The 19,822-nt window shown below is 44.7% G+C and overlaps 1 protein-coding gene across 1 annotated transcript; it reads left to right on the top strand.

The window, feature by feature from the left end:
* Positions 1-498: 498 nt before the first annotated feature.
* LOC129728356 (uncharacterized) lies at positions 499-10,542 on the top strand. Its single transcript, XM_055686793.1, has 3 exons — positions 499-2,109; positions 2,166-3,647; positions 10,450-10,542. The coding sequence occupies exons 1-3, from the start codon at positions 499-501 to the stop codon at positions 10,540-10,542; spliced, it is 3,186 nt and encodes a 1,061-aa protein (XP_055542768.1).
* Positions 10,543-19,822: the final 9,280 nt, after the last annotated feature.

Below are 19,822 nucleotides of genomic sequence, written 5' to 3'. Positions count from 1 at the left end.
GAGAGGCTGGTAATTCACTTCCACCTGGGAGCGCAGCAACATTTTTCTCCAGGTGAGTGAACAAATAGTATGTGCCCACCGAAGCTGGGACTCAGATATACACACTTTTAATAAAATATAAATACTCTCCGGCTACAACCCTTAACTAACGAATTGCTGGGCATTCTGTTCGACCGTGGAATGCTATTGGGCTGCAACCACTATTGGTTCGTGTGGTGAGTTACCACAGTATATGTCCAGCCGAGGCTGGCATATTTCGATACTACATATTCGTTTCCCCTCTCTTCTGCGTCTAATCACAATCATCCAATCACCGAGTGTCACGGCCATCCCGATATATGATCACCAGGTTCATCATCAATTTGATCGCTTTTAGCGCATATTATTTTTTTGTAAGGTCAGTGCTGCACATAGTATATGCCTAGCCAAGCTAGGACCATTCAACGGATAATACACTAAAATTATCAACTTTATCGGTTACTGCAACAACGAAGCAACATGGCGCCAGCTGCAGCTTCCACGACTAAGAAAACAGCAACACTAAAGTTACTGGTTACGCGGTTAAAAGACGTCCAAGCTCAATTTAAGGACATATGGGAGTTCGTTGAATCCTTCAGTGAAGAGAGGACCGCTAGTGATGTGGCTGTACGTTTGGAGAAGATTGATGAACTGTGGGAGAAATTTTGCGACACGTTAATTGAAATTAAGGCTCACGATGACTACGTTTCGAAGGGGGAGACATACAATGATGAAAGGCAGGAATTTAGTGAGCAGTATTATAAGGCAAAGTCTTTTCTTATGGACAGAGCCAAGGAAAGACAGGATCCACCCGTTTTGGAGCAAACTATTCGAGCTAATGATTCAGTGTCACAAAGCACAACTGATCACGTGCGCTTACCGCAGATTAAACTTCAAACCTTCAACGGAGACATAGATGATTGGCTAGGTTTCCGCGACCTATTCACCTCCCTCATTCATTGGAAGCCAGATTTACCAGAGGTAGAAAAATTTCATTACCTGAAAGGATGCCTGCAGGGTGAACCTAAAAGCCTCATTGAACCAATAAAAATCACTAGTGCTAACTACAAGGTTGCATGGGAGATGCTGTTAAGGCGATACAACAACAGCAAGCAACTGAAAAAACGGCAAATCCAAACGCTTTTCAAATTGCCAACTTTATCTAAAGAATCGGTCGTGGATTTACATGCTTTGCTGGAGACTTTCCAACGTGTCGTTCAAACGCTTGACCAAATTGTGCAACCGGGGGATTACAAGGATTTACTTTTGGTTAACCTGCTCGCTTCGCGCCTAGATCCGTTCACAAGGAGAGGATGGGAAGAACACTCGGCTGCTTCAGAAACGGACTCACTAAAGGAGATGACCGATTTTCTTCAAAGGCGAATTGAAATTTTGGAATCTCTACCTGCGAGGGTGGCTGACACTAGGAGTGGCCAGTCTTCTCAACCAACAGGCAAGTTTAAGTTGGTCGGGTCTAAAACCAGCTTCAACACAACACAAACTCAAGGTGCCCGTTGTGTCGCATGCAAGGAAAATCATCCATTGTACCAGTGCACAACATTTCAAGGATTGACCGTCGCGGAAAGGGATTCTATGCTACGGGCTCACTCGCTATGTCGCAACTGTTTTAAACAAGGTCACCACGCGAAAGACTGTCAATCAAAATACTCTTGTCGAAATTGTAAGGGAAGACATCACACCCTGGTTTGTTTCCGGAGCGGAAAGGGACATGAGGCTAAGGAGTCGGGGACTCAAGGTTCTAATATGTCCGGCCAGAGAGAAATCTCAAATCCTTCTCATATTACCTCTACCCCCTCTACACAAGTGGCAAATCTGGCAAACTCCAGGGCAGTGGCGGCAGGTGCGGTTAATTATTCGTCCCAAGTTCTCCTGGCGACGGCGGTAATTGTCATTGAGGACGACAGTGGCAGTCGGATACAAGCAAGAGCTCTACTCGACTCGGGGTCGGAGAGCAATTTTATATCAACGCGATTAAACCAGCGGTTACAGGTTGTTCGAGATAAGGTAGATATTTTCGTATCAGGGATCGGACAAGGATCAACTAAGGTTAAGCAACGAATTTGGGCATTGGTACGTTCCCGTGTGTCAAATTTTTCTCGTTTGATGAGCTTTCTCGTGTTGCCAAGGTGACAGCAAACCTACCAACAGTCACTGTGGACACTATTGGCTGGCCGATTCCACAAGGTATTCAATTAGCGGACCCGGCATTTGGCGTTTCTAAAGGAATTGATATCGTACTTGAAATTGAGTCTTTCTTCGAGTTTTTTAGCACGGGCCGCCAAATGGTTATTAGTAAACAATTACCAGTGCTACACGAATCGGTTTTCGGATGGGTGGTGTGTGGTGCGCAGTCGGTACCGGAAAACAGTATGCAGATTAGTTGCAACGTGTCAACTACAGATCATTTGGAGGAACTGGTGACTCGATTTTGGGCGTGTGAAGAAATTGAGTCGAACTGCAATCTTTCACCAGAAGAAAAACGCTGTGAGGATTTGTTTACCCATTCCGTGAAGCGTGCAGCGGACGGCCGTTATATCGTTTCATTACCTAAACAAGAAGATATCATGTCGAAATTAGGTGATTCCAGGGGGATTGCTTATAGGCGTCTTTTGGGAACAGAACGCAGGTTGGCCAGGGATGAGGATCTACGGAAACAATATGGCTCGTTTATGGAAGAATATCTTCGCCTAGGACACATGCGAAAGGTCAACAACACAACCCAAGAGACGGTCAAGCGCTGCTACTTACCCCATCATCCGGTTATCAAGGAGGCGAGCACTACCACTAAGGTTCGGGTGGTGTTCGATGCGTCGTGTAAAACATCGTCAGGTGTGTCACTGAACGATGTGTTGCTCACGGGCCCGTCCATTCAAGACGATCTTAGGATAATTATACTTCGCTGTCGAACCAAGCAAATCATGCTGGTAGCAGATGTCGAAAAAATGTTTCGACAAATAATTGTGCATCAAGACGAGAGACCACTTCAATCGATTTTATGGCGTCCAACCCCGGAGGAGGAGGTGGCTACTTACGAGCTAAATACTGTGACCTACGGCACCAAACCGGCTCCATTTCTGGCTACAAGAACGCTCAAACAGTTGGCAATGGATGAGGAGGAACACTATCCACTCGCGGCAAGGGCAATCGCAATGGATACATACATGGATGACGTGCTAACGGGTTCGGACAATGTAACAGAGGCAACCAACCTGAGAATACAGCTTGAAGCGTTAATGGAAAGCGGCGGATTTCATTTAAGGAAATGGGCATCGAATTCAGCAGAGGTGTTAGACGGAATCCCGGAAGACAGTTTGGCAATTCAAGACTCGCTAGGGATTACATTGGATCCAGATCCAGTCATAAAGACTCTAGGGTTGATATGGCAGCCGGGGAAGGATGTCTTCGGCTTTGGGTTCAATATTCCACCCTTAAGCGATGTAACAACACTATCAAGACGGCAATTACTTTCAATTATAGCGACACTTTTCGATCCGCTTGGGCTGGTGGGAGCTACAATTACGATGGCGAAATTGTTTATGCAGCTGTCATGGACCCTGAAGGATGAGGATGAACAGAGGCTCGGCTGGGATGAACCTCTTCCCTTGAAGGTGGGTGAGGCATGGAGGAAATACCATCAGCAGCTACCCCTACTAAATCAAATTCATGTTAACCGATGCATTATAATCGCAGAAGCTGTAGCTGTTGAAATACATTGTTTCTCAGACGCCTCACAGAAGGCGTATGGGGCATGTTTATATATTCGGAGTCAAAACAAGGAGGGGCGAGTAATGGTTCAACTATTTTCAGCAAAGTCCAAGGTTGCTTCTCTAAAGTGCGTGACAATCCCTAGATTAGAGCTGTGCGGGGCTCGATTAGCTGCGCTTCTCTTCAGACAGATCCAAAAGGCAACCGGATTAATGGTGAGCTCTCACTTTTGGACCGACTCTACGTGCGTGTTGCGTTGGCTGCAGTCACCTCCAAGCACCTGGACCGCTTTCGTCGCCAACAGAGTAGCTACCATACAATCATTAACCGAAGGGTGTGAATGGCGACATGTACCAGGAATTCACAATCCGGCAGATTTGATTTCGAGAGGAGTCTATCCAGAGGAACTCATCGATAACAATTTTTGGTGGCATGGACCAAACTGGCTGCAGCAAGATTCGAACGAATGGCCAAATTCCTTGGAACTAACAGCGTGTGGTGAAATCGAAGAGGAGAGGAAGCGTGGTGTGACTGCGCTAATTACATCGATAGAAAACGATTTTAACGATTGGTATATTAGTCGATTTTCTTCTTACACTAATTTGATTCGGCAAACGGCGCTGTGCCTACGATTTATAGATTTATTTCGTGGCTCAAACAAGGTGAAGCGAACTGGTTGGCTTACGACAAACGAGCTAAGGACAGCTGAATACAGGATAATTCAACGCGTTCAACAGCAGGCATTCGCGGAGGAATACAAGGCACTAATGAAGGGTGAAACAGTCTCAAATAGATCGCCATTGCGATGGTTCAAACCGTTTATATCTGAAAATGACAAATTACTCAGGATTGGTGGGCGGCTGATTCACTCCAGGGAACCAGAAAATGTTAAACACCCAATTGTTCTTCCAGCTCGTCACCATTTAACTCGACTCATCTTACTACAATACCATCACCAGTTAATGCACGCTGGTCCGCAGCTACTTCTTAGTGTGGTAAGGCTGCGCTTCTGGCCACTTGGAGGGCGAAATCTCGCTAAACAAATAGTGCATAAATGTTATAAATGCTTTCGATCAAAGCCTACTCCAGCACAACAACAAATGGGTGATCTACCTCCTGCTCGCACAACTATTTCCCGACCCTTTTCACGAACCGGAGTAGATTATTTCGGGCCTATATATGTACGACCAGTACCACGTCGAGCTGCTATAAAAACTTATGCAGCTATATTCGTGTGCCTTTGCACAAAGGCCGTTCATTTGGAGCTCGTGGGAGATTTGTCAACCGATCGATTTTTGCAGGCACTACGTCGGTTTACCGCCAGAAGGGGGTGACCATCCGATATATATTCCGACAACGGAACTAATTTTGTAGGAGCTCGGAATAAGCTACAGGAATTACGACGATTACTGACAGATAAAGGGCATGGTGGAGGTGTAACCAAAGCATGTGCTGATGAAGGTATTCACTGGCATTTCAGCCCACCCAGCGGGCCCCACTTCGGAGGACTTTGGGAGGCAGCTGTTCGGTCTGCAAAGTATCACTTGATACGTGTCATCGGGAATCATACTACGTCACCAGAGGATATGAGCACGCTACTGGTTCAAGTGGAAGGGTGCTTGAATTCACGACCGATCACACCTATTTCAGACGATCCAAACGACCTGGAACCGCTTACTCCGTCTCATTTTTTAACCGGCTCTTCGTTGCAAGCCCTTCCTGATTACCCTTTGCAAACAGTTCCAATTAATCGTTTAAAGCATTGGCAGTTGATACAGCGTTTACTTCAAGATTTTTGGAAGAGATGGCAGAGAGAGTATTTGTGTCAGCTGCAGTGACGAATGAAACGATGGCGTCCACCTATTCAAATAGACATCGGCAGGTTAGCAGTTATAAGGGACGAAAATCTGCCACCCACTCGTTGGAAAATGGGTAGAATTATATGTATCCACCCTGGACCGGATGGAATTGTACGCGTAGTTGACCTTAAAACTGACACAGGTACTTTAACACGTCCTGTGGAGAAACTATGCCTTTTGCCATTGCCCGAAAATGCCGAATAATTTGCAATATGTCATCAGTCCGCATTAATCCTATCCTTTCCTATAGCCAGTCGAGAGGTTCTTCTATTTCAGAAATCCAGATATTTCTGGGTGGGTGAGGATGTCTACGAGTTGTAGGAAAAATGCACATCCCTCCTGTGCGTACCAGTGACGTCATCACTTGCGATCCTCGATCCCGCCAAGAGCTATAAAACTCCGAGAGACGGATCAGCAGAGATAAGCGGGAGATAACACTACCACAGCAGCGGTGCGGATCAAATATAGCGCGAAACCAGGAGTTGGAGTCCAGTTGCCGATCAGTCACGGATAGGAAAGGGTCGTTCTCGCCGCACTATGGCCTTCTTTTAATGTATAAAATTAGATGTGAATAAATTATTGTTAGTTAGTTTAGTTAATAAAAGTTAATAAAAGCGTGTAGTCACTCAAACGGTGTTATAAGTAACCGATCACGGACCCTATCACGGAACGGTTGTGAAGCGTCACATATAGCGGTGGATTTATTTTCGATGTTGGGGACCTGAATCACGTCCACTCTTGGCTATCGGAGAACCCCCCCTAGGCGGCCGCAGATTCAGCACCCATCAAGCGTATCACTTACTTCAATAGTGATACTGCCAATAATATGAAGTGCGAAGTACAGAAAACACTTGGGCAATATCACAATAGATCTAATCCCTGGTCGCAGTGATAAGCCCACACAGGAAAAAAAATTAGGTATGATATGTGATGTGAGAATACTGTTCGTCGTTTGCCGCTAGGCGGATTACGTTATTGTTAGTGTTTTTCTGCAGAAAATAAAAATGTTTTTATTATAAAAACATAGTGACGATGACTATGAATACAAGTTAAAATGAATTCAAAACATCTCCTGAAGCGATTTAGCGGTAGAAAACCTAACATAATTACCTGCTACACGTTAGATTGTCGGACATTTTTTTGGCAATCGTTCAAACTGTTTACAAATATACATTCGAAACAGCACTGCATTGCGACCCGCGATCATCAATTTGCAATTTTGACGGGCCGTACCTGGAGGCCAACCAATTTTGCGCCTGTTCCGAATCGCTTTATTCTGGACCGAACACAGTACCTACCAACTGCTACTGTGCAACTTGCGGATAGTGCCCGTGCAATCCGACGCATTTACCAAACTGCACGGGTCATAAACCATTGCGTAATCACCTGCACTAACCGAATCATTGCCAGCAAGCTATACGACAAGAGAGTTACTAAATCCAACATCGCCAGCGTGAAACGGACAAAACTATATTTGATTTAATAACAATCGCTGGCAGCGTCGAAACATAACACCCAGCGTGCAAAACGAGTTGACCGTTCGTTTTCCGACACACAACATGCACGATTGCGCCAGTTTTGCGTGGTGTCAGAAATGGCTTGCAGTTTCCAAATCTCCGAGGAAATTTATCTGCGCGAAACGAAATTTAACAGAGAGTGTCAGTCGCATGATGTTGGGAAATTCCAGCATCAACAGCCCGTGGCAAGAAGTAAACTACATATAGAAGCCCAAACTTGCAAAACCACAGTAGCTACCGGCTTAGAAAGTTCTGGATTTTACACTGTTGAATATCATACGTTTACCTTTTTGAATTTTGTGTTGAGAAATACGACACATAACAATTCAGCTGTCAGTTTTCCTCTTTGGCATCGGTTGCCATAATTTACTGCCATAGGTATTTCAAGGTAAAGCTGCTGGCTGGTAGGCTGGCTGACGCTTATCTGCAGACACTTTCGAGGCACGTACGCCTGCCACACAAGCCTTCGAGCAGCTGCGCAGTAATCTCCCACATTCTTTTTGATAAACTACGGCTACGTGACAGGATATGGTGCGAATCCTTTCGAAGCGTGTTGGAGCACCGGCCGTGACCGTGTTTATGTTCTTCTTCGAAACGGACCTCAATCGAGTCCACATTATCACGGCCGGTTGCAGGTGCGATTGAAGTTTCTTAATTGATTGTAATGTAGCATAATATGAGAATTATTATCTTGCTTTGTTAGTGCACGGTATGATCAATAGTAATGAGAAGTTGCATAGAAATTTCAAAATTACTTCACGTCACTACTTCTATAAACCATTGAAAATCACAGTCATACCTTGATTTTTTTTAACGTACTCAATTAATCATAGTTAATTCGGAGAAGTTCCTTGAGGCATTCTGGCCACATGTACAGCCCTCTGCAACTTACCACATATGATAGCAGAACAATGAAGGATATGATATCCTTCACTGCTGGTTGTGTGTGCTTTAATTAATGTTAAGTTCGATAGTTCAATAAATAAATTTTTTCAATCACTTAACCTGATTCGAGAAAGTCGAGAAATGATCATAGAAATTGACTTCGTAACAGGATTTCATTGCAAAGTTACTGTAAAACTTTATCAATTAGTTCAATTATTCTCGCTTTGTGATTTTGTTGTTATTCGCAAATAAAAATTTGCACCGTCGTCGATCCTCGAATCCCTGGCAAGCAACGCAAACGAGTACCACTAACTGGAATGGGTGTAACTACTCCTCTTTCTCGAAACGACTGAGTTATAATCCGGCAATTTACAAGCCCTGAACCCGCGAGAACCAGGGGAGAAACTAACTAAGGGGACGCGAGACGGAAGCTGCAGTGTCAGGGTATTGGAATTCGGAATCGCTCCGACAGACTGGGTGATGATAATTTTTACGCTATCATCCGAACCAAGCCAAATTTGCATGCTGACACAAATCGAATTTTCGGGCAGTAACTTCCAAAAGTGTACGGCTATGGAGCGTTCATTCGTTCATTGCACGTTCTATCGGCCAGCGCAGTGGCAGCTGGATGCTTGATGTGGCCCGGACGGAAGGGACGAACAAGAAGCAGCTGAGAAGCACGTTCCAAATCCTAAATTAAATTTCGATAAAATTTAATAACAGATTTCATTATATCTATTTTCAATTTTCCATTTCGAAATTGGATTGAAATCGTAGATCGAAATTTGATGCAGCGGACGGAATGCACTCCCATTGCGGGAACCTTTTCGCTCACGATGGCCAATCTTTTGTTGATGAGAATCATCAAAAGTCAACTAACGTACGGACGCACACGTTTACGGGATTACTATCATAGTGGAAGAGTTTATTGAACAACTAGCAGTTAGGTGGAGTTCTTTTAGTGCAGCCTCTGGTTTGGTAAGCTGTGGAGTACCGATTGAATCTGTTGTTGTTCCGTTTTGGTGCTCGGTTTTCTATCTAGGTAGACTTCGTAGTTATTTTATATGTATGGTACTACTGATAACTTGTCCGCGTTGCTGTGCCACTCAGTTTACGACGACGGGTATTATATATTTTTTAAATATGCATAATTTGAACCAATTATTAACATTAACAAGGTCTGAGGTCCAACAATCTTGCTTTGACGGAACATTCTTATACTAAGCCTAAAATAGCTTAACATTGTCCTAAACTTCAATCAAACCACACGTTCAAAATAGTTTGAGAAGTGTCGTTGTTTTATAAATAAAAACGGTTTCTATTAACTGTAATAACTCTTGTCCTATACCTCTTCAATCTTATTCTGATGAACTGCAAAGGTTGAAATCCTCAAACAAAGAATTGTGTTGTGAACTGTTGTGTTGAACTATAATCAAACTTTAAGAAAATCAGTAATAAAATGGTTTGAAATCGGCAGAATCAATAGTAACGTATGCGGTAAAAAATGGCCTTTTTCGGATGGTGGTAAAAATATAACTAAGGCAGATAATTGAGTGTGATAAATTTCCCATGAAAGGTAACTATGTTGGCTTACTCGTAAGAAAAAATTTACGATCTTGCGTGCGGTCTTCTGACAGGCAACCGGAACATTCGACATGGCGGACAAAACATGCATGAAAACATATTTTTTAATTCTTGCTTTGTTTTATTCATCAATTCCTTCTTAGTTTTCTCTACAAATTTGTTGTATAGATGTAGTAGATCTTACGCTTCAGGTTTGCCCCGAAATCCTCGATGGGGCACAACTTGGGGACATTGAGCGGTTGGACGATCGCTTCGAGTAGTGGGCCAACGCTAGATCCGGCCAAAACACCGCGTCTTCGATCTTAAGGTATTTTTTGATGGACGACGAAAATTACGGCAGGAACTTCGCACTATGAATTTCCTTGTTTAAGTCTGGAGCGAAAAAAGAGCGTCTTTGACATCCCCTTCTCGCTAGTTGTCAGCCACAGCAGCACCTTCTTGGGAAACTTGGTGTGTGAGATAAACTTCACCTTGGTACTCACTCACACACTCGTGGGGAAAGTAAAATACGAAGTGCCCTGCCAGTTGTTGTCATCGTCGTCCATCACGACCGCCTTGCCCTGATTTGCTGGGAAAACTGATTTGACCATCTTATTCAGCCGCTGCCGCTGCGTCATTGCCTGAAACTTCGAGACTAGTATACGGGACTACTGCTTCCTGGTATGTATGTCCATATTTTCACCTGATTCTTTTTCACTGTTTGGCCGGTTACACCGACTTCCCGGTTTAGCGCACGCAGCGATGTAGTCACTTTTCACTAGGTCTTCCTCTTCAGCGTCCTTTGGAGCTTCTGGTCGCTCAGGGTCGTCGACCCGGCTCCGAACGGGTTTTCTTTCAATATTCTGGTTGTTGTCCAATAGTGCCGACATGTTGTAGATGCCGGAATGGGCGTATCCGGTGTTCAGGAACTGCCGCACGTATCCTTTTTGACGCAACAGGGTCGCGTTATTTGAACGCGCACACTTCTGGAAGGAGAAGCATCACTGTTTTCAAAATCACGGTTAGAGTTCGACTGATAGAACTATCAATTTTTCTCTGCTGACTCACGGGTTAATATGATTGATGCTGCATGCGTAGTTTCGTCAGTGCGTAAAAAGGTAAACCCATGAAAAATCGGCAATTTTCGTCCATTTTACTAACGTTTGTGTTAGAAACTTACTCACAGAAAGGATTCGAATGGTGAGTTCACAACCTACCACAATTTCCTATCTCACACCTCCACGTGTCATACAATCACAATAGACTACCAGCTGAATCTTGGACACAACTAGTTGGTGTTGGCAATGTTGTCATCCGTCAGTAGCTGAAGGAGAAGTTGCGACGCGCTGGGTACACCTTTCATTGTGATGGTCAAAATGCAAAAGCGGTGGTGGCCAATCGAAAACAGAATGCACAAGTTAAGGATTAGAGGCCGTTTCTACAACGTTAGCATCATTGACGTACACAGCTATCACCTAGGAAGTAACGATGACGATAAGGACGCTTTTCACACGCAGCGGGAGCGTGCATCCGATAGCTGTTTAAAACATGACGTCAAAATCGTTATCGGAAATCTCAGCACTCAGGCTCATCAGCAGGAGGAATTCAGACCGGTTATTGGAAAGATCAGCGCACACCGGCTCACGAACGAAAACGGTCTTCGACTCATGAACTTCGCCGCCTCCAAGAACATGGCGATACGCAGTACCTACTTCCAGCATAGCATCTTATATCGGTACACCTCGACATCACCACAACAGACTGAAACACAAATCGTTCACGTTTTGATTGACGGGAGGCACTTTTCGGATAATATTGACGTCCAAACCTATCGTGACGCAAACGTCGATTTTGACACTATCTTCTGATGGTCAAAATGCGCAGAAGATTTTCGGTTGTCAACAACATCCGCTACCATCGCCCGCCACGGTATGATGTGGAGCAACTTAAACTCCCCGAAGTCGCTACTGAGTACGTGCAAAGACTTGAGGCCTTTGTCGGATGAGGGAGAGCTTAACGAAGCCTCTCTGGAGGAATGCTAGAGTACTGTAAAAACCATCATTAGCAACACAGCCGGGTTGACGAATGGCTGGACACGTGTAACTTGAGACCCTTATGTGGCCATTCACCTCTGTCCAGCAACTCCTGTCCCAACCTCCACGTGGTGCCGACCGGAATACGAGTAACCTTAGCGGAGATCGTGTAACCAACCCCGGTGGAAACTATGGTCGTATGCTGACTGGGAAGGGGGTCGTACGCGGCTGTATCCCCATAGGGGCGGGGCGGCTGAATTATGGAATGCTGTATCCCGCCAGCTACACCTAAGATGGCAGCCCCATCAGCAGGATGTAGGTATCACGACCCTGGTAAGGTAGCATACCGAAGCCTTTCATCAACCACGAACAACAAATTTAGAAATACGAAACGGATCAATCGGCAAAGACCTAGGCTACGAACACGGAAAAAGATTAAGGTAAACGATTGGAAATTGGGTACTTGGAACGTCCGATCTCTCAATGAACCAGCGCGGGCTGGCTTGCTTGCTCGAGAACTACAGCGGCAGGGAGTCGAAATCGCAGCGATTCAGGAGGTTCGGTGGCCAAATTCCGGAGAAAGGGAATTCCGTGCAGTAGACCCTATTGCACGCACTTCTTTCAAGTAGCACATCTACTACAGTGGCGGCAAAACAGCGGAATGGGGCGTCGGTTTCGTAGTGCTGGGAAATCAGAAAACAAGAGTCATCCGGTACTTTCAAGGAGCACATTGAAAATATCCAGTCAAAGTGCAATAAGTATATCAAATGTTTATATCCTCTTACCAACAGGAATTCTCGACTTTGTCTCAAGAATATACTGTTAATTTACAAACAAATATTTAGACCAACAATGTTATATGCAGTTCCCATCTGTACAAGTTGTTGTGAAACCAGGAAGAAGACACTTCAAAGGATTCAGAATAAACTTTTGAAAATGATTTTGAAGCGTCCTCCCTGGTTTAGCACGAACGAGCTACATAGGCTCACTAATGTAGAAACATTAGAAAATATGTCAAGCCAAATTATCAACAAATTCCGACAAAAATCGTTGCAATCCTCAATTGCAACGATTAGCTCACTTTATAGTCAGTAAGATAGTTTTAAGTTTATTTTAAGTTTCGTTTTATTCCTTTTATTTCTTTTATTTTCTTGACAAGTAGGTTTAATAATTTTCCTACAATTACGTTATCTTAACTGCGAAGCTATTAACATTCAATAATACTAAAAAGCGTACAAATATATATAATAGTGTTGAAATGTCACCATTTGTGGCAGAACACACAATACTAATTCTGAATAGATATTTTAGTACATAAATAAATCATTACAAACTCCCCTCCCTCCCTTAAAAAAAAAAAAAAAGAATCATCCGGTGGAGGCCCGTAGATGACCGTATATGCGTGTTGAGGATTAAGGGCAAATTCTTCAACTACAGTTTAATCAACACCTACGCACCGACAAACGACAAATCCGATAAAGTCAAAGATGAGTTCTATGACAAGCTTGAGCGAATCTATAACGAGTGCCCAAAACACGACGTAAAAGTCGTCATCGGAGACGCAAACGCACAGGTTGGGAGGGAGGAATTCTTCCGTCCGGTCATTGGAAGGCATAGCCTCCACTCGTCAACCAATGAAAACGGCCTGAGGATGATAAACTTTGCCGCGGCCAGAGGAATGGTCATATGTATCTCCTGTTTTCCACGTTTGAATATTCGGAAACACACCTGGAGGCATCCAAATGGAGAAGCCTGCTCCCAGATCGATCACGTACTGATTGACGGTCGGCACTTTTCGGATGTTACTGATGTTAGGTCTTTTCGGGAACCAAACATTGACTCTGACCATTATCTCGTCGTTTGTAAGATCCGCGCACGGTTGTCGAACGTGCTGAAATCTCGCACAGAGAGGACGATGCGTTTCAACATTCAGCGGCTGAAAGCTGATGGCGTGGCAGCAGAATACGCCAGAGAGCTGGATCAACGGATCGCAGAACAGCAGGAGAAAGGAGTGGAAGACATAAATGGGCTGTGGAGCAGTATTCACGGCGCCATCGAAACGACTGCGAGAGAGGTGGTAGTTACGACGCGTGGTAGATAGCCTAACGGCTGGTACGATGCCGAGTGCCAGAGAGCGACAGATGAGAAAAACCGTGCCAGGAGCCGCATGCTCACTGCGGCTACGCGTCAGAACAGAGAGAGGTACAGGGTGGCAAGAGCTGCCGAAAATAGAACCCACCGTCGGAAGAAGCGCGAGTACGAGGAGCAGGTGCTCGCCAGCGCAGAGGACAGCTATGCTGAATACGACGTGCGGAGATTCTATAGAACTTTCAACAGAGTCAGAAGCAGGAATTTCCCTGTGCCGGTCATGTGTAATGACAAGGACGGCAACCTGCTTACTGATAAACCGACGGTTGCAGCCAGGTGGAAGGAGCATTTTCAGGCGCAATTGAACGGTGAGGAGCCGGATGAGCAGAGCAGGAACAGGATGACGATTATGAGTGACGAACAAGCTGTGGAGCCACCAACACAGGAGGAGGTGAAAAAGGCGATTAGTGAGCTGAAAAACGGCAAGGCCGCTGGGTAGGACGGTATCCCGGCCGAACTTCTAAAAGCGGGAAGCGAGCGGCTGTACTATGCGGTCCACCAGATAATACTAAGAATCTGGGAGGACGAACAAATGCCGAACGACTGGTTGGAAGGCCTCATATGCCCTATCTATAAGAAGGGCCATCGATTGGATTGTGGCAACTATCAAGGGATAACGTTGCTCAACTCCGCATATAAAGTGCTCTCCCGTATCCTGTTCTTCAGATTGAGACCGTTAACGGAATCCTTTGTTGGCAAATACCAAGCTGGTTTTCGACAAGGGCGTTCCACGACGGATCAAATTTTCACCCTGCGACAGATCCTCGATAAGTTCCGGGAGTACAACTTATCGACTCACCATCTGTTTGTGGACTTCAGGGCGGCATACGACTCAGTGAAAAGAAACGAGCTGTGGCAGATCATGCTGGAACACGGTTTCTCTGCGAAACTAATGAAGCTGAGTCGTATGACACTGGAGGGATCAAAATCGTGCGTGCGGATAGCTGGCGAGACATCAGCCGCTTTCGTAACGTTGGATGGACTGGAGCAGGGGGATGAGCTCTCCAACCTACTGTTTAACATCGCTCTTGAGGGTGCAGTACAGAGAGCAAACGTCGAAAGAAACGGTGCGATCATCACCAAATCTCACATGCTTCTTGGTTTTGCGGACGACGTCGATATCATCGGTATCAACCGTAAGGCCCTGGAGGAGGCTTTCGTACCTTTCAAGAGAGAAGCAGCGAGATTGCGACTTGCCATTAACTCTGCCAAAACGAAGTACATGGTAGCTGGCAGAGAGCGTGGGAGTCCCCGTGGTGTTGGTGCTGAGGTGGAGATAGATAGGGAACGATTTGAAGTGGTTGACGAATTCGTTTATCTTGGTACGCTTGTGACATGTGACAACGATATGAGCCGTGAAGTGAAACGACGAGTTGCAGCTGCGAACAGAGCTTTCTACGGACTGCGTAACCAGCTAAGGTCCCGTAGGTTGCAAACTCGCACAAAACTAGCGCTGTATAGGACGCTGATACTCCTGGTGGCCCTTTACGGACATGAAGCATGGACGCTGAAGGAAGCTGATCGACGAGTGCTCGGAGTTTTTGAGCGTAAAGTTCTGCGATCGATACTTGGCGGTAAACTGGAAGACGGAGTGTGGCTCAGACGCATGAATCACGAGTTGTACCAGGTATACAAACATGCTGATATAGTGAAGGTAGTACAGCGGGGCAGGCTTCAGTGGGCTGGACATGTAGCCAGGATGCCTGACGAGAGAGCCGCCAAAACTATCTTCAGTAGAGAACCAGGAAGAGTCCGTCGACTCCGTGGTAGGCCTCGCACGCGGTGGAAGTGCGCGGTGGAAGAAGATGCACGATCTGCTGGTGTACGGGGAGACTGGAGAACGGCTGCCCAAGACAGAAGAAGCTGGACATCTCTAATTCGTTCGGCCCTGGACCGGTGAACGGTCCGTTAGCCAAAAAAGTAAAAGTAAGTAAGCAACACAGCGGAAATTCCGTTCAAGTGTCAAACGATTCTAGACGAGAAGACTGCTGTGCGGGTATTGATGCTGCAGCAAAGGACCATCATAACGAGAATCGATACAAACAGAAACGAAGACAGCAGACCCATCTTTTCCGGGACAAAGAGTACCGCCTGGAAGAGCTGGAGTGTGAGGAAATGGAGTAACTGTATCGTTTTCAAGAAACATGTAGATTCAACAAGAAACTAAACGCATTCCGGGCAGGCTTTGCGCCGTGAGCTGAAATGTGTCGTGAACAGAGCCTGACAAAGCCATTTTCAATTGACAATTATCAGGTTTTAGTGACACTTTGACCCGTTCGCTTTCAATTGAAAAGCTTTTGTATCATTCTCAAGCACTTCGTGAGTCACATGAAAACTACTCGAAAGCTCTTGCTTTGATTTTGACAACTGAACCTGCTTCAAAATGATACAAATGCTTTTCAATTGAAAGCGGAGATTATCACCGTCACTCTCACATGTCGATTTTCAATTGACAATGACAATAAGCGCTGTCGGAGACAGGAAGTTTCCATACAGTACTGCACGCTGTATAGGGAAGAGGGAGAAAAGAAAATCGTGAAGATATGAAACGGAGGACACCAACACCAGTTTCACAATCCGAAGTGGTTACGCAGTGGCAGTAATCAAGAGCGAAAAAAATTCCGAAGTATTGATCGGAACTTGCGTGACGTATTTATTGGATGCTTTTGCCGTTTCAACTGCGGCTTGTGGTATTACAAAACTATCATCAAACGACGCGATGCTGTGTTTGTTTCTATTGAGACGCTGAAGGAAAGAAAAGAGTCTCTCTCTCCGTCAATTGAAATAGTCTTCAGTTTCATTTGAAATGATCCGATAAACAACAGACGGGAAAAAGAGAAAAAAGGGATTCGATGACAGTAGCCGAAACGAATCAAGTGAAAATGAAACTGTTCGAGTCGGAATGACAGCGCGACATATCCAGTTTCATTGTTTTGTTTCGAAAATGTAGAGCGCTGGTCGGGATAAAAATAGAGGAATTTCAACGGATGAACGTGAGGTGATGGGGTGATGGGTGGAAGCTACAATGAACACTTGAATGGCGCAGGGGCAGAGGACTAAGACGGTAGGTGGAACCACTTTGTCAGCACCTAGGACAGTGGTTTTCAACCTTCTTCAGTTCATGCACCCCCTTTTGATAATTTACACAAGCTTTTCCCCCCTATTGGCACCATGAAAGAAAAGTTGTAGTAATTTAAAATACAAGACTTTTTAAACTTTAATTTTTATCAGATTTTAAGCAGGAACAGGAGAACATCAATACACGGGCATACAATTCAGCATCTCTTGTGAAGGTGTGCTCTTTTCACATGTTTGGCTAGAAATGTGCTTATTGACGATGTTCACATGTTTGGCGAGATTTGACGTATGAATGCCTATACACGCTCACTCTAGATAACCCAAAACTGAGTCAAAACCTAATCAGTTTCGCTAAAAACGTATGTACTCAAAATTGAGTAGAAGTTGTTTAACTCATTTTTGAGTACCACCGAATGTTGTAAAAATTGAGTAAATATTACCCATATTATACCTGATGCGCGATGCGTAAATGTTACTCATTTTCGACTCAAATATGAGTACTTTAAGCTTCAATGAGGGAATTTCAGAAAAATTATCATCATTGACTCGATATTATTATATTTTGCCTTTTTAAATGAATTTTATTTCAAAAAAGGCTTATTTCAAGAAATTTACCTTTGTTCGCTGGGACACGGGAGATCTTTGAATTTATTCGCCGTATATCCAACCAACGAGTCCTGGTGAAAAAGAAAAATTGGCCTTAGTTGCAGTCAATTATTTCAAATTATAAATTACCTACCGATAACAACTAATTTCAAACATTTCTATTTCTTCCTTTTTTCAGATGGTTTGCTTGGTTTTCTGTTTGCTTTTAATTGCAAAAAAAAAAAAAAAATAACAAAAACAACACGCAAGCACCAGTTACCCAATTTTGAGGAAATTTGCCGCCATGATCAATTTAATTCTACTCATAATTTGACATCTTCGAACAACTGGAAAAAAATGATTAAAATTCAACTCAGCAGCTGAGTAGCCCAGAGTGAGCGTGTAGAGCAACATAATTCGCATAAAACTGCTGCATGGGTTTTTTGCGAGCTATTTCATTGGACACTGAAAAAAATGTCGCACCACCGTCAATCACAAAAGCGCATTACATGTGAAATTTTTCCACTCGCAATTCCCCCCCTGCAACGGTCAAATTCCCCCCTAGGGGGGAATTCCCCCCCGGTTGAAAACCGCTGACCTAGGATAAGGGAGACATACCGCCACCCACGTTAAGTGATGTTAAAAATGCTATCAAGCAGCCCGAGAATAACATATCATTTGGATCGCAGCGGAACTTATCAGGCTGGGCCCGTATAGGTTGGCTTCCTGTCTGCATCAGCTGATAGTCAGGATCTGGGATACAGAAGAACTACCGGTGGAGTGAAAGGAGAGAGTAATATGCCCAATATACAAAAAAGGCGACAAATTGGGATGTGAGAACTACCGAGCGAGCGACATTCTCAACGAAGTCTACTAAGTTCTCTGCCAGATCATATTTCGCCATCTCTCGCCTCTAGCACGAAGATCTGTGAGAAGTTATCAAGCCGGTTTTGTGGTTGGTCGATCGACAACGGACCAAATCTTTACGCTGTGGCAGATCCTCAAAAAGTATCGTGAATACCAAGTCACAACCTATTCTCCGATTTGTAAGTCGCTTATAACACTATCGACCTGCAGAGCTATGGAAAGTTATGGACGAAAATTGCTTCCCTGCGAAACTAACAAGACTGATTAAGGCCGCGATGGATGGTATACAGTGCTGTGTGAAGATTTCGGGTGGATGCAATGTGCGGCCTTTAACATGCGGGCCAGGATATTTAATAAATCCAGCCAGTTCATCTGCTTCGCTGACGACGTGGACCTTGTCGGAAAGAAGTTTCCGGCATTTGCTAAACAATATATTAAGCTGAAACGTGAAGCAGAAAAGGCTGGATTTAGGGCGAATACGTCGAAGACCGCTTAGCTGCTAGCAGGGGAGTCCGAGCGCGATAGGGCTCGCATGGGCAGTAGCATAGTAATTGATAGAGATAAGTTCGACGAATTTGTGTACCTCGGATGATTGGTAACGTCAAACAACTGCATCAGAGGAATCCGCAGACGTCCTGTAGCTGAAGTCTTGCCTACTACGGACTCCACATGACGTTGAAGTCTGGCAAACTCCGCCCCGGTGCACTATGTAAAAGACGCTCATAAGACCGGTAGTCCTCTTCGGGCACGAGACATGGACAATGCACGAGAAGGACTTGCAAGCACTAACCGTTTTCGAACGACATCTGTTTAGAACCATTTTCGGAGGAGTATGTAAGGATGGCATAGGAGGCGAAGAATGAACCACGAGCTGCCGCAACTCTACGGTGAGCCCAGTATCAAGAAAATCACTCAAGCTGGAAAGGTACCATGGGCGGAAAAAGTGGTATGGATGCCGAACAAAAATCTCGCAAAAATAGTGGTCGCCTCCAACCCTGCCGGTACAAGACGTAGAAGTGCGCAACGAGTTAGGTGGTTGGACCATGTCGAGTAAGATCTCAGAAATGTAGGATGCTCAAGAAACTGGAGACAAGCTGCCATGGACTGAGTGCGTTGACGTAACATTGCGAAGCAAAAAAAATGCAGATTTTCATAAAGTGATTTTTATCTTATTTATCTCTGCAAGAACAACAAAACTTCTACAACATTACCGAAGACACTATACCATTCAATTAAACCGCGTTGGTTTTGAGTTTTTTAGCGTAGAATTGCGCCTCACGGCAACAGGGGTACAAAAACCAAGAACATCGAGAGCGTCACGATTGTCCATTTTCAAATGTTTAAATTCAGTCATTTTCCACCCGATTCTCTTGCTCTTTACAGCAGGTCATTGGAAAATTATTTGAGTGAAGGTTCCCTTATGCTGAAAATTGTTGACCTTGTTGAAACGCAGATTTCAACCTCTGACTGGTCGCTTAGTGCTTGCTTTTTTTAACATGGTCAACAGTATATTATACCAAGTTAACCAAGAATCCACTCTCTT

The sequence above is a fragment of the Wyeomyia smithii genome, chromosome 3 (genome assembly GCF_029784165.1).
Source record: "Wyeomyia smithii strain HCP4-BCI-WySm-NY-G18 chromosome 3, ASM2978416v1, whole genome shotgun sequence".
In the NCBI taxonomy this organism is placed as follows: domain Eukaryota; kingdom Metazoa; phylum Arthropoda; class Insecta; order Diptera; family Culicidae; genus Wyeomyia; species Wyeomyia smithii.
This window is presented reverse-complemented; position numbering and strand designations above follow the sequence as displayed.

Excerpts from the sequence above, each read along its gene's own strand:
- LOC129728356 (XM_055686793.1), top strand. The coding sequence starts at position 499 with ATGGCGCCAGCTGCAGCTTCCACGACTAAGAAAACAGCAACACTAAAG. Across the intron at positions 2,110-2,165 it reads AGCAACGAATTTGGGCATTG|GTGACAGCAAACCTACCAAC; the intron begins GTACGTTCCCGT and ends CGTGTTGCCAAG. Across the intron at positions 3,648-10,449 it reads ATGAACCTCTTCCCTTGAAG|TGCCGACATGTTGTAGATGC; the intron begins GTGGGTGAGGCA and ends GTTGTCCAATAG.